Source organism: Otolemur garnettii, unplaced genomic scaffold (assembly GCF_000181295.1).
Source record: "Otolemur garnettii isolate 467f Iridium unplaced genomic scaffold, OtoGar3 scaffold00062, whole genome shotgun sequence".
NCBI classification, from domain to species: Eukaryota; Metazoa; Chordata; class Mammalia; order Primates; family Galagidae; genus Otolemur; species Otolemur garnettii.
This window is the reverse complement of record NW_003852457.1, coordinates 7,928,194-7,940,375: the sequence shown is the minus strand read 5'-3', so window position 1 is coordinate 7,940,375 and position 12,182 is coordinate 7,928,194. Positions and strand designations below refer to the sequence as shown.

The following is a 12,182-nucleotide window of genomic DNA, read 5'->3' as shown; positions in this document are numbered from 1 at the left end:
GGGAGGCGGAAGAGGACAAAATGACCTGTGCCTTTGTCCTTGGATTGCCAGAAGGTCAAATGAAAAACCATAGTGGAGGCACGTCATGTCCAATGTGTGTGATCACTCTTAGGTATTTCTCATCTCACAAGGTCTTCACCCATTCCTTCATTGGCCCTCTGTGGAAAACTCCCTTCTCCCACTCACAATGCTCACCTTTGGACAGGGACTTCAGACTTTGGTTGTAAGCTCCTGAAGTCAGGGGCCAAGCTTTCAGCACCCCTGTATTCTGAGCCTTTTGCTTAGTACCTGTTAACATGTGGGTTGAAAGGAACCAGTCTCTGAAGAAGTATCTTCTCTCTCCAACATAGTACATTAGATAATGACAAAGCCGCCATAGCTACCGTGGCTCTTGCCAAGATTTTGAGGAAGAACATGGACGGTGGCTGCATGCAGTCATTTGTTTAGGTCATTTCAATCATCTGGATGGTCACCATGGCAACCACCCACAACCAGTGCTTGGGTGTGTAAAGGAGTGAGTCCATAACAATGTGGTGTAGTCACTCAGCTAACTCAGCCCAAGTCTAACAAAGACCTTTCCCATCAAAATTTGTCAGAGTAGTAGTAACATAAGAGGCCCCAGGGTGGCTTGTGCTTTAATATTGGGCTTATACTGTAGGGCAGTGCTCTTCAGGCTGACTGCTTACCCTTTAGCTAGTCTTATGGCAAGGTATGGTCTTAGCATTTTCATTAAAAAAAAAAAAAAGAGGAATAACATTGGATTATTCTGGAAATTTTGCCTATTTGTATATCAGTAAATGTAGCTTCGTTGCATCATTATTTTTCTGGATCCCAAACACAATGCACAGAGTTAGCATGTTTTGCATTAAAAGCAGACATGCGCCTCCTGCTGGATAAACTGTGGTGTATGCTCACCTCATGACACAAAGGATGGGCATCTTGGCGTGGTCTTGGTGCCATTGTGTAAATGGTGGAGTGCTGTGGTGAGGGGAAGCCAGGGAAGGGAGGGTCTGAAGGCCAGACTTTGAACTCCTGGCTCTCCACAGGACAACTGAGTGACCCTGTGTGTCACTTTACCTGAGCCTGGGATTTCTCATTTTTAAAAAGAAGTGCTTGGGCTAGCTAATCCTCCATGTCTTCTTGACTCCAATTTCTATTAGGTGGATATTCTGTACTTAAGTGTCACGGGGAGGAATGTAAGCTGGAACTTCAGTTTCAAGGCACTGAATTTAGCTCCTGCCCAGAAGGCCACCCCTACTTTTGATAAATTCCACTGTCCTTGGCTACATAAATTAGAAACTATTTTATGTGTGTGTGCATCTGTCTACTTTTTCCCCCTACTGATTCATAACTCATCAGAAATGCTGCACTTCAAATTACTACCTTTTACAGACAAGGAAACTTAGGCATGATACTGAACAATATCAGACCAAATCAGATATTTTTGAGAGCTCTTAATTAATTTGGCCAGTTTTTCCTTAATAAAGTATATGTTTAAATTCTTGGTTTTGGAGAGGTGATGACTCTCATTTTTTTTCTAATGTTAGCTCAGTAGTTAGCAGCCTCATGGATACACAATGTGATTTTGTTGAGAAAATTATTTCCTTACTTTAGAAAAGAGTTAATCACTGGAGTGTTTTATACAAGGGGGCAATGATCCTAGAAATAACGTGAATTCCTTTCTCTGCTTACCAAATGCAAACCCAAACCAGCCAACCAAATGAATAGCACAGCTTGTCAATAATTTCTCCCTGCACTGGCCCAATCATGATCAAAAGTAAGAACAGCAGATAAAAGTGTATGCGAGAAGAGATTAGCGGTACCATTTATATAGTGTAAAGTCATGCAAACCATGCTGAAAGGAAGTGCTTCGTCGTGGCAACATGGAGAGGAAGGAGGCTGTGGAAGCCTCAGCCTGGGTGGGGGCCACCACGCACATGCCTGCATCTGATGCAGCCCTTGGTGGCCCCGTCGGTAAGCATCTGGTGTGAGAGTGAGTGAACTGTACAAAGTCCGTCTACATTACAAGGAGGAGTCAGCCAGTGACCCCTTTTAAATGGGCTTATTAGAAGGGGTCCATATGGAATCGGAAATCCCATCCCCTGTGGATGACAGAGGCATGGAGCCGCTGGGTGTGAAGGGGTCCGTGTCTGTGTCCGTCTCACCCTCGGCAAGGTACCGCTTCTCCCTCATCCAGCTCGAACCCCCATTGGGGCCAAAGGCATAATCGTCTCTGTCCTGAGAGATGCTGAAGCCACTTGGAGACCGCTCCAGCTCCTCATGGTTGACTGACATAAGGGACAGAGGTGTGTCGCTGTCCCGTGTGACGCTGCATCTCTGCCGTGGGGAGATTCCGTCTGAGTAGGGCCCGTGCAGTTCAGCCTGGGAGTGGCAGCTCACTCGGGAGTCCAGAAGAGTTAAGATAGGCAGGACAGTGGGTCTTTCTGCATATGTTGTCACTGAAGAAGGAAGAGTCCCCTGACTCTTTCCAGAACTGGGTCCCCCTCGGGGCAGGTCCCCGGGATCATGTGCAAAAAACCCGTAGGGGCCAACTTTGTCGATGGGTACCTGGTGGAAGCTGTAGGGGGGGTCAGGGGGGCCTGTCTCGGAATAGTTACAGATGATGGTTTTCAAATCCGAATACCTGTTGTCCTCTTCCTTCTGCCCCCCGGCTGGCGAGGCGGACCCCTGGGCGGGGCCGAGCTCCGTGACCTGCACCTGCAGCCGCTCCATGTGCTGCATGTGCATGTCCACCAGGAAGTCCAGTTTCCTCCCCATGTCCTGAACCTGGAAAACAGAAGGAGGCGGTGACTGTTGCCTCGGCATGCTGGGCTCACCAGGACTGCTGGGAGGAAATAGTAGACTTACTCTATCTACTTTCCAGAAGGGAAGAGAATTCTTGCAAGTCTTAATAGTAAGAATAGCAACTAATAATTCATTGCATATCCCTTACTCACAGGCCCTGCACAATCATTAGCACTGAATTATAGAAACAACTTAGGTAAAGGTTTTCCTGAAATCAAAGGCTGAAAGCAGAGCAATGGTTTGAGGACAAATATTAAAGCCCTTCTTTGCCCTCCAGAGGAAGGGATAGCTTTGCTAAAGCTGCCTGGGTTAAGGGGCAGGTGTCCCTGACTTACAAACATTTCTTTAGACTGCATCATGTGTCTCATAACTTTACACTAAATAAATGTCACTGCCAATTTCCATTAGGATCATATCAATCCTTTAATTTTAATTTGAACCCAAAATGGGAATCATGAAGATGTGAGAGGAAATCTGAGGTTTTATGGGGGTACATATCAAGAATATTGTTTTTCATTTCTAAAATTTAATTTATAATCTCTACTCAGATAAGCTTTACTTATCTGTCGGTGTCTCTGTTTCCTCACCTGTAGGATGGAGATAATAATAGTATCTGCCTTATAGAATTGTAAGATACTCTTAACTTTCAGAGACCTAAAAATCGCAGGTGTTTCTCCCACATGGCAATGGAAGCCCCACAGATACGAGGGTAGTGGTTACCAAGAATCGAGCTCTTCAGAACTGGAGGCCCTACCTAGGGGCCCGAGGGGCAGTAGAAGCTGTGTCTGTTCCTGTGGGGAACTTGTGTGGGCACATTTTCATGAGTTTGTGTGCACATGTGTGTGATGCTCTTGCTCTAACAATCTATAACTCACTGTTATCACATAGCATCTCGTTTTACATAGGACGTGAGCACAGGGACAGGCAGTGGCAGGATCCACGTGTTGGTTACTGGTGTTGCACCCAAGCCTCAACAGTCACTAACACAGAGCATTTGGGACCTGACTCTGCTTGTTGACTCATTTAATTTTTACAACCATATAAGGTAGATGGGATTATGATTTCTATCCTACAGGTGAAGGACAGATGAGAGGTTCAGACAGATTAGTAGTGCTGAGGTTATAAATTAAATTTTAAAAATGAAAAACAATATTCTTGATGTATCCTACCCTCCCCCTCCAGTTCAGATTTTCTTTCACTTTTGCCTGGAACCCATTTGGGGTTCTGAATAAAATAAAAGAATTGATAGGCTCCTAATGGAAATTGGCAGTGACATTTATTTAGTGTAAACTTAGGTAGATGATGCTGGAATCTGAGCTAGCAAACTCTGGAAGCCAGAGTGAGCCCCACGGGTGCTGTGAGTGACTTTCTCTTTCCACCTGAGTGAGCCTCCTCCATAAACCCAGGTCCCTTCACACAGGCCACCCACGGAGTGGACATTGAGGAAAGGGGAACCAAAGATGTACAAAGTGAAAACTGAGTGTGGCGGGTGACCAGCACTTCTTAGGCGACCACCATGATGTGCAGATGACAGCAGCCACCATTTGTTGGGTGTTCACTGCGTGCCAGCTCATATTCGGAGTAATTTACATACATCAGCTCACTTCATACTTACAGCAATTTCATGAGGTATTAAAATCCTCATATTACAGACAAGGAAGACTGAGGCTCAGAACAATTAACTTGCATGTCATCATCCAGTTAGTAAATGCCAAATCAGGGATTTAATTTCCCCAATGTTTTGTTGAACGGTAGATAGTATTAAAATCGAGTATCTCATCTCTCTATAAAAATGGCATTTAAAAATAAATTCTATATACTTGCTTTTTGGTGAAGGAAAGGAAAGACCTACCTGTCTTTCAACTTTCACGAACTTCCCCATCATGCTTTGGTCTTCAGTTTCTGACGTGGACGGCCTGGCTACGTATGGTTCATTCCTAAGAAAAAGCCAACATTTCTGTAAGATGATTACATCTATTTTGCTTTGTAAAGTAATTCCAGCTAGGCAGGCCAAGGCCCATGGCGTCATCACTCTCATTTTCACCCTCATCTTGTACAGCTTGAAAGAGAATCTGGCCCCAACTCTGCGGGCCTGAGTATGTGTGAGTCAGGAAGAGTCAGGACTTTCCTGCCTTCAACACTACCTCGTACTTTCCTTCACTGTAGGAAAATGTGAAACCAAATATTCAGCTATTATTAACGAAGACTTGCCTTCGGTTAAAATTGATAAAACACTCAACAGGGCTTAGAGTGTTTAGTTTCTTTGAATTAAATTTCTTTGTTTTTCAGTCTCAGACTGCCACTTGAGAACTTCTATTCTGAATATGTGTGTGTGAGAGAGAGAGGTTGAGAGAGAGGGGAGGGGACTGTCTAATCTCTGAAATTATACATAGCAGGAACAACTATTTCATCTGGCTAGTTTTGTTAGAAACAGAAAGCAAATGCTGAATCTGGAAAATGATTCAAAAGATGACATAGGGATGGGACCGAGATGTGTGCTGAATTTACTCTTTGGCTGTGCACAGTGGATATCTACCTAAATTCCAGTTAGTTGCAATATCTTTATGTTCTATGTAGATGAGAACTCTTAGGAAGCCCCAAATTATTCATGTTAGGCATTTTATTGACAGTTGATTTTTCTTTCTTGCAAGCTACTGAATCCTGGTAAATCCCTGGCCTGTCTTTGGCTAAGCAACCTTCGATTAAGGCAGATGTCAAAAACTGATGACCTATAATTTATTCCAGCCTATTAGTGTTTTCCTTGGCCTGTACAAGGTTTAAAACATGTAAGCCATCTCAAAAATGGAGAATTTCACGTAAAATTGGGATATTCTGCTTTTTTGAAAAATTAGACTATGTGAAAACAGAGGACCTTCATTCTTAAAATTAGCAATTATGAAACACGCAGCAATTACCTCCTTTAGATGAGGCGTGTGCCCTTTATGTCCTCACGGTCCCAGCACTCCCCGTTGTATCCCCAGGACCAAAGCACACCCTTTTTCACCATGCTATGCTTTTGTTCCTTTTATAAGAGGAAGTTGCATACTATTTCTTAAGCCTGACTCCCTCAATCACCTAACTTACACGCCTTGAAGACATTTGGGAATAAAGAGATGTAAATTCAAGTAGTAGACTTCTGAAATGATGCCCTACTCAAACTTTTAAAATGTTTTTTTGGAGGGAGGAGACCTGCTCTTTTGAGGGACAAAACTCTCTGTGTTGCAGTGTTGACGGGGGCCTCCCATCTGAGTGCCTCTGGCTCTGTCCTGAGAGGGCTACTGGTCAACACAACGATGGCTAAGCAGGAAGAGGCAGGCAGACGACCATCAGTGCTGCAGTTTCTGCTAACATGACAGGCTCTTCTGGTTCTAATACAAAGTGTACATTTCCTCTAGTTTTATAACTTAGAAACTGGTGTGGTTATTTTCATTTTCAAAACCATAAAAAGAGGCTACGCGCAGTGGCTCACACCTGTAATCCTAGCACTTTGGGAAGCCAAGAGAGGTGGATTGCCTGAGCTCAGGAATTCAAGACCAGCCTGAGCAAGAGCAAGACCCCATCTCTAAAAATAGCCAGGCTTTGTGGCAAGTGCCTGTAGTCCAGCTTGGGAGGCTGAGGCAGGAGGATCTTTTTAGCCCAAGATTTTGAGGTTGCTGTGAGCTATGATGATACCATGGCACTCTACTGAGGGTGACAGAGTGAGACTCTATCTCAAAAAAACAAAACAAAACAAAACAAAAAAACCATAAAAGGCAGTATCACCCACATGGTTTGGGAAGAGGGGCACAAGGTCTTTTGTACAGAAACCTTTCAAATGGCCACAACTGGAACAAGCTTCAAACTCTCTCTTCGTTTTATCTAGGGGAGTGGGCACTTCACCCCCTTAAAGGACCCAAACTGCGATCTGGGGGTGGGGATGTCCCACAGGCCCCACCTGGGAGACTGCTGGGATGGGTAGGTAAATGCTGCCCCTTTCTGAGACTTCTTATGTTTTGGAGTAGATGGAGGTCCAGGGGTGAAAATCATATCTATTCTGAAAGACACAAAGAAAAGCTGGATTAAATTCCACATCACCTTGTCTTGGCAGTCAAACAAATCATTCCATTCCCCCTGAAATCAGATATGGGTTTGGAGTAGATAAGGGAAAGAGAGAGAGAGAGAGACAGAGAGACAGAAGCCATGGCCTCAGCATGTTCTTATCCAGTTTTTTTTTTTTTTTTTGCTCCACTGGTACTGACAGCATCTTTCCATCCCAGGGAGAGGGAGACAGACAAACCACTGAAGCAGGGTGAGGGCCACATCTTGTTTTCTGCACAGGAAATGTCACAGGTGTGCAGCTCTTTGATCCTTCCTCCAAACGTCCAGTTAGGGAGTTTACAGCAAAACCTTAGGCTCCATTTTCACCGTGCACATCACTGTTGCTCCGTGAGCCTCTCTGGCCGCTAGAAGGACAGAGGCAACACCAGCCCTGTCCTGCTTCCATTTCTGCAGCAGGCCCCAGCTCTCACTCCGTGCCAGGATCAACAGGAGAGAAACATTTCCCATTGTGCTTCCAGGCTTGGGTGGGAGCAGGCTTGAAGGTTCACCCCAGACCCAGAACCTTTAAGACTAAGCACCCAGAAATAGCCACGGGTCACTCTGTCTCCTCTATGGAAATCCAGCTGCTCCTCTTTTAGTCACTGCCATATTCTAAATCAGCCTTCCTTTCTCTCTGGCCCACTGCAACCTTGCCATGGCTAGGAAAATGCAATTCATGTCACAGGTAGTCAACCTCTAGCTACACCTCCTAGAAACACATTTGCCCAAAAACATAAAAACAATTGTGACAGTGTGATGACCCAGTCTGTGCTCATTACGATTGGCTGATATTTTTAGAGTCTGGTATGTCTTAGACATCATGCTCCCTGGCTCTGTCTGACAGAGAGCCACACTCACGTGAGTAATGGCACCCAATTAGGCTCAGCAGTCGTTCACACATCCACTGGTTCAGCAGGCACTGAACACTCACTGTGCCTGCCGCCATGCTGGGAAGTCAAAGCTGATATCCCAGGTAGAGATGATGTGAGGTCACGTGTAACCACACCACCCACCCAACAGCATTGTTAATTCCCAAGCCCTACAGTGGACGTTCCTTTCACTCAGCCGGCCGTGCTGGGGGGAAACATTACTCAGGAAGCTAAGGCCCAGAGAGGATTCATGGAAATGGAAAATCTCCCAGATCTTCAACTGATCAGAAAATGAATCGCAAATAGGATTCTGGTTGACTGACTGTTGTTCAGTGACTCTTGACATCATGCAGCTCTCTATTTTAAAAAATATTCTTTTAAAGATATTCTTATAACTTATTAAAGAATTGGCAAATTTAAAAAGTAGGAAAAATAAGTCACACGTATGAACTCATCACCTCAATATACTGAGCTCCTGAAATCTCTTGAGGGAAGTCCTCTTCCTTCCTCTAGGCACCTGTATGGGAGAATGTGGGTGCCCTGTGTATTTCTGAGTAAACACGGGTGTGTGCATTTTATAATAATGTCATACTTATATTAGTTAACATCTCAGGACCTAGGTAGAGTATGTTTACTCTGTGATATATGTAATATATAAACATATGTATGTGGCCAAAAAATGCATATATATGCATATGTGGAAGTATACAGACATATGTCTCAGTATATTACTAATCATATCATATATGCATTCACAAATCACATAATTTTTTTAAAAATCTAATTGTATACTTTTTCTATACATCGCTTGGTGGCTACATAACATTTTAATGACATCAGGTGCCATTTTTTTTCTTAACCACTGCCTCATAATTAAGGAAGTGCCGTGTTTTAGAGAGAATAGGGATTTCAGGAACTGTTAGACCTTTTTAATTACCAGCTCTGCCACCTACTAGCTACTAGCTGGATAATTCTGGGCAAGTCCTTTGTCCTTTCAGCTTTACCTCACTGAAAAAATGACACTGTAATGCAATAGTTTGGGGGATTATAAGGGATTAGACACATGTAGGTAGATAATTTAGGAGCTTAATAAAAATAAATAAAATTTGAGGCAATTATTAGTTATAGTTCGATGCTATTTCCATATTTTCACTATTATAATATCTGATGAACATTTTTAACATGGGAAAAACTTATGTTTATAATTAGCCAACTGGAGTTGGTTTAGGTGATCCTGATTTTATTGACAACAAGGAAAGCACCACAGCAGGATCCAGTGGAACATATTCCTTCTCCTGTCCATCAGCCTGGCCACGGTGCTGCCCTCGGCCACAACAGTAAGCTTCTTCACCATCTGCTTGAGCTGGGGCATGAACATCCCCAACGCTTGGTGAACATTTCTGTTCTTAAAAATTTGCCCTGCATTTTGGATTATTTCTGGATGCCTTTCACCATAAACTCTAAGGCTCACATGGCAGTGATTCCTGAGTCGTCAGGAGAGCAGAGTCCATCAGATGTCACCATCTTACCTCGTCTGAAGGTACTTGATCCTGGAAAGCATGTCGAGATGCCCCGCGGAATACTGCTCAATCACATCCTTCACGTCGTAAGGCCTCAAAGTCTCCTTGAATTTTTTTTTATAGAGACGGAATTGTAGAATTCTGTAAGGCAAAAATTAAGGCTTTGTGTGTCATGGATGGAGAAATTGTAACACAAAGCTAGCCATCTCAGGGGCCAGGGAAGAAAAGAAACAAAGAGAAAACACCTTTCTGTAAAGAACTTCCAACTTTTGGGTCTGGTTCTGCCCCTTCAAACCACACAGAGTTAGGCTGGCTAGTACCATTTGAATAGCAAGGAGGTTACTGTCATAATAAGCCAGATAGACACTGAGCTGAGGAACTATCCTAATAATAGATCAATGTGTAGATGACACATCTGTGACTGAAAGAGCTTCAGCACCTTCCCAGGACCCCCTGGCTAATAAGGCCAGAGCTGCTCCTTAGACCCAGGCTGTGGGCTGACCAGGTCCATGACTTAATCTGTCAGCCCATGTAGCTCATCCATTCCAGCCTCTTTAGTTCTTTTGCTTTTGAGCTCCTAAAAAAAGAAAAAACTAGTTTCTCTTTCCTGAGTTTTTTCTGGTTCATTGTAAAATGGGACACCTGGTACTGAGAAGTGAAGTCAAACCCTCACCTCCAGCCTTTATTGTTTCTTTTCTGGGAACCAATAAAGCCACTCTTGATGGCTAATGCTCCTTGAGAGCCCCACCATGCGAGTGGCACCCAGTGTGCACAGCTTCAGTTACAGCCCCAAATCACAGGTCAGTGTCGGAGGCCACAGCCCATCGCACACCTGCCATCTCACAATGGCAAAGGTCTTTCTTATTGTGCATTCAAAGTGCATTTCATTTGTTACAGCTTGTGGCTCCAGTTTCTCAACACTATTTGGCCAACTGACTGTTACATCTAAATGACTTGTCATCCTGCCTTACTTCATAGAAGCCTTCCCTTTGCACAGTTCCACGTGAGGCAAGAGTCTACGCACTGTGCTTCCCAGGTCAAATCTGGCCCACTGCTTGTTTCTGGAAGTAAAGTTTTATTGGATCTCAGCCACACCTGTTCATTTATATACTGTGTTGGGGCCCGGAAAATAATACCCCAAAATGAAGGCTTCAGAAGCAAACGTTTTTCTCTGACCTTTTCCTGCCCTCTTGACTCTCAGGTCCATTTTCCCCAAGCCTAGTGATAGAAACTAGAATCCCTCTCCCCCAAGGCAGATCGTAGAAACCAGAGCCCCTTTTCTCAAAATCCAGACATAAAAACTAAAAAAAATATTACTTTAACCTTCCCTCTGCCTTTCTGTGTAAAAACTGGCCAAAAAGAAAGTATCTGAACTACCTTGTTTGCTTGTTGGATGTAAGACCCCCATTGCAGAGAGGAAGGAAGGAAGGAAGGATCTAGACAGTGAGGCTGGCCGGGTTTCCCTACTCTGTCTGTTAGCACTGGATCATACTCTTTTGTCCAATCATATTTCTACATGGCTATCCGTACTTTGTTGAACCTAAGCATAAAAATGGACAATTTCCCCCCTGAATGTTTGGATCATCATTCTGAAGACTCCTGTGTATTCATGTAAACTACACTTGTGAGCATTTTTTCCAATTAATCTACCTTTTGCAGGTTGATTTTTCTGTGAACCTTCAGAGGGCCAAGGGGAACTCCCTCTCCTAGATCCCCACAACTGTTGCTGTTGCTTTTGTGTGGTTACAATGACAACAAAGACCAAAGACCTATGGACCACAAAACCTAAAATATTTCCAATTTGGTCCTTTATAGAAAAAGTTTGCCAATGCCTAAATTAAGGCATCAGTAAAAAGGCTAAAAATAAAAAGGTACAAACCAGACCATGAAATTTCCCAGGAGAGATTCCATCTAGGTTTTCTTTGAATAATGTCATTTATCCAGTTTTGTCATCGTCAACCACACTGACATCATGTCATACACAAATGAATTATGAGAAACTAGGTCAAAGGTTTTGCCGAGGTCCACGTATTATACCGCCATTTTGGTCCCTTGACCTATTGAACTGCTAATTATGCTGAAAATATCATGACCAGCTTTTAGAAGATTCAACTTAGTTACCAGAATTCACTATCACCCGTATAAAGCACTCACATGCCCAGATCCTGATAAAGTTTTTAAAGTTGTAGCATACTTTTAAACTTTCTTGCAGACTCCTAAAGCAAAATAGAAATAGCCATGGTGGATTATGATCTCTTCCAGTACAGTCAAAAAATCTACAGTTTATTATCTTGTTAAGCATGTTAATGAAAAAGGCCTACTTGGATAAAGACAGGTGAAGAAAATAATTTTGAGTAAGAGAAAATCCCATGACAATACACTCCCATCCTAACACCCTGTAAACTGAATGGTGGTTAAAGGAAGAGAAGAGCCCAGAAAAAGCATTTGGAAATAATGCTGTGAGGTGGTGGGAGCATGTTTTTAACAAGGCAAGCAAGGGTCACCATAATGACTTCTAATGTCAGAACTGTCCTTGAGGCAGCATGCCCCATATGGTATATGTACTCTGTGGACCCAACTCAGAGTTGGGTTTCCTGCAGGGGTTTCCTGCCCCCTTCCCAAAGCCCACGAGCACTGTGCAAGATGCTCCCATGAGAGTTCAGGTGGGTCTGGGGAGGCACTGGGAAGGAGGAAGGGGCGTTACCTGACAGCTCGGATGGCAGCCTTCAGGGTGGGGATCATGTCTTCAATGGGGAAGTCATTCCCGTAGCCCCTGTCTTCCGCCATGGGATCACCTGTCCCGGCATCTGGGAGGAAGATGCACAAATCAGGCCAGCCACACCCTTGAAAGGCCTGGGGACCTCACTGTTCAGCCATTGCCTTCTAAGCCTCTGGATTAGTCAATCTTGAG

General features: G+C 43.9%; 1 protein-coding gene across 1 annotated transcript in view; it reads right to left on the bottom strand.

Moving 5' to 3' along the window:
- Positions 1–1,799: 1,799 nt before the first annotated feature.
- The window catches only part of KCNQ3 (potassium voltage-gated channel subfamily Q member 3), a 299,483-nt gene continuing 289,100 nt past the window's right edge, over positions 1,800–12,182 (bottom strand). The window contains exons 11-15 of the mRNA XM_003792872.2: positions 11,976–12,078; positions 9,281–9,412; positions 6,740–6,838; positions 4,658–4,742; positions 1,800–2,787 (exon numbers count right to left, since the gene is read on the bottom strand). Of these exons, the coding sequence (XP_003792920.1) occupies positions 2,053–2,787; positions 4,658–4,742; positions 6,740–6,838; positions 9,281–9,412; positions 11,976–12,078 (1,154 nt within the window). The 3' untranslated portion in view covers positions 1,800–2,052. The remainder of the gene's footprint in view (positions 2,788–4,657; positions 4,743–6,739; positions 6,839–9,280; positions 9,413–11,975; positions 12,079–12,182) is intronic.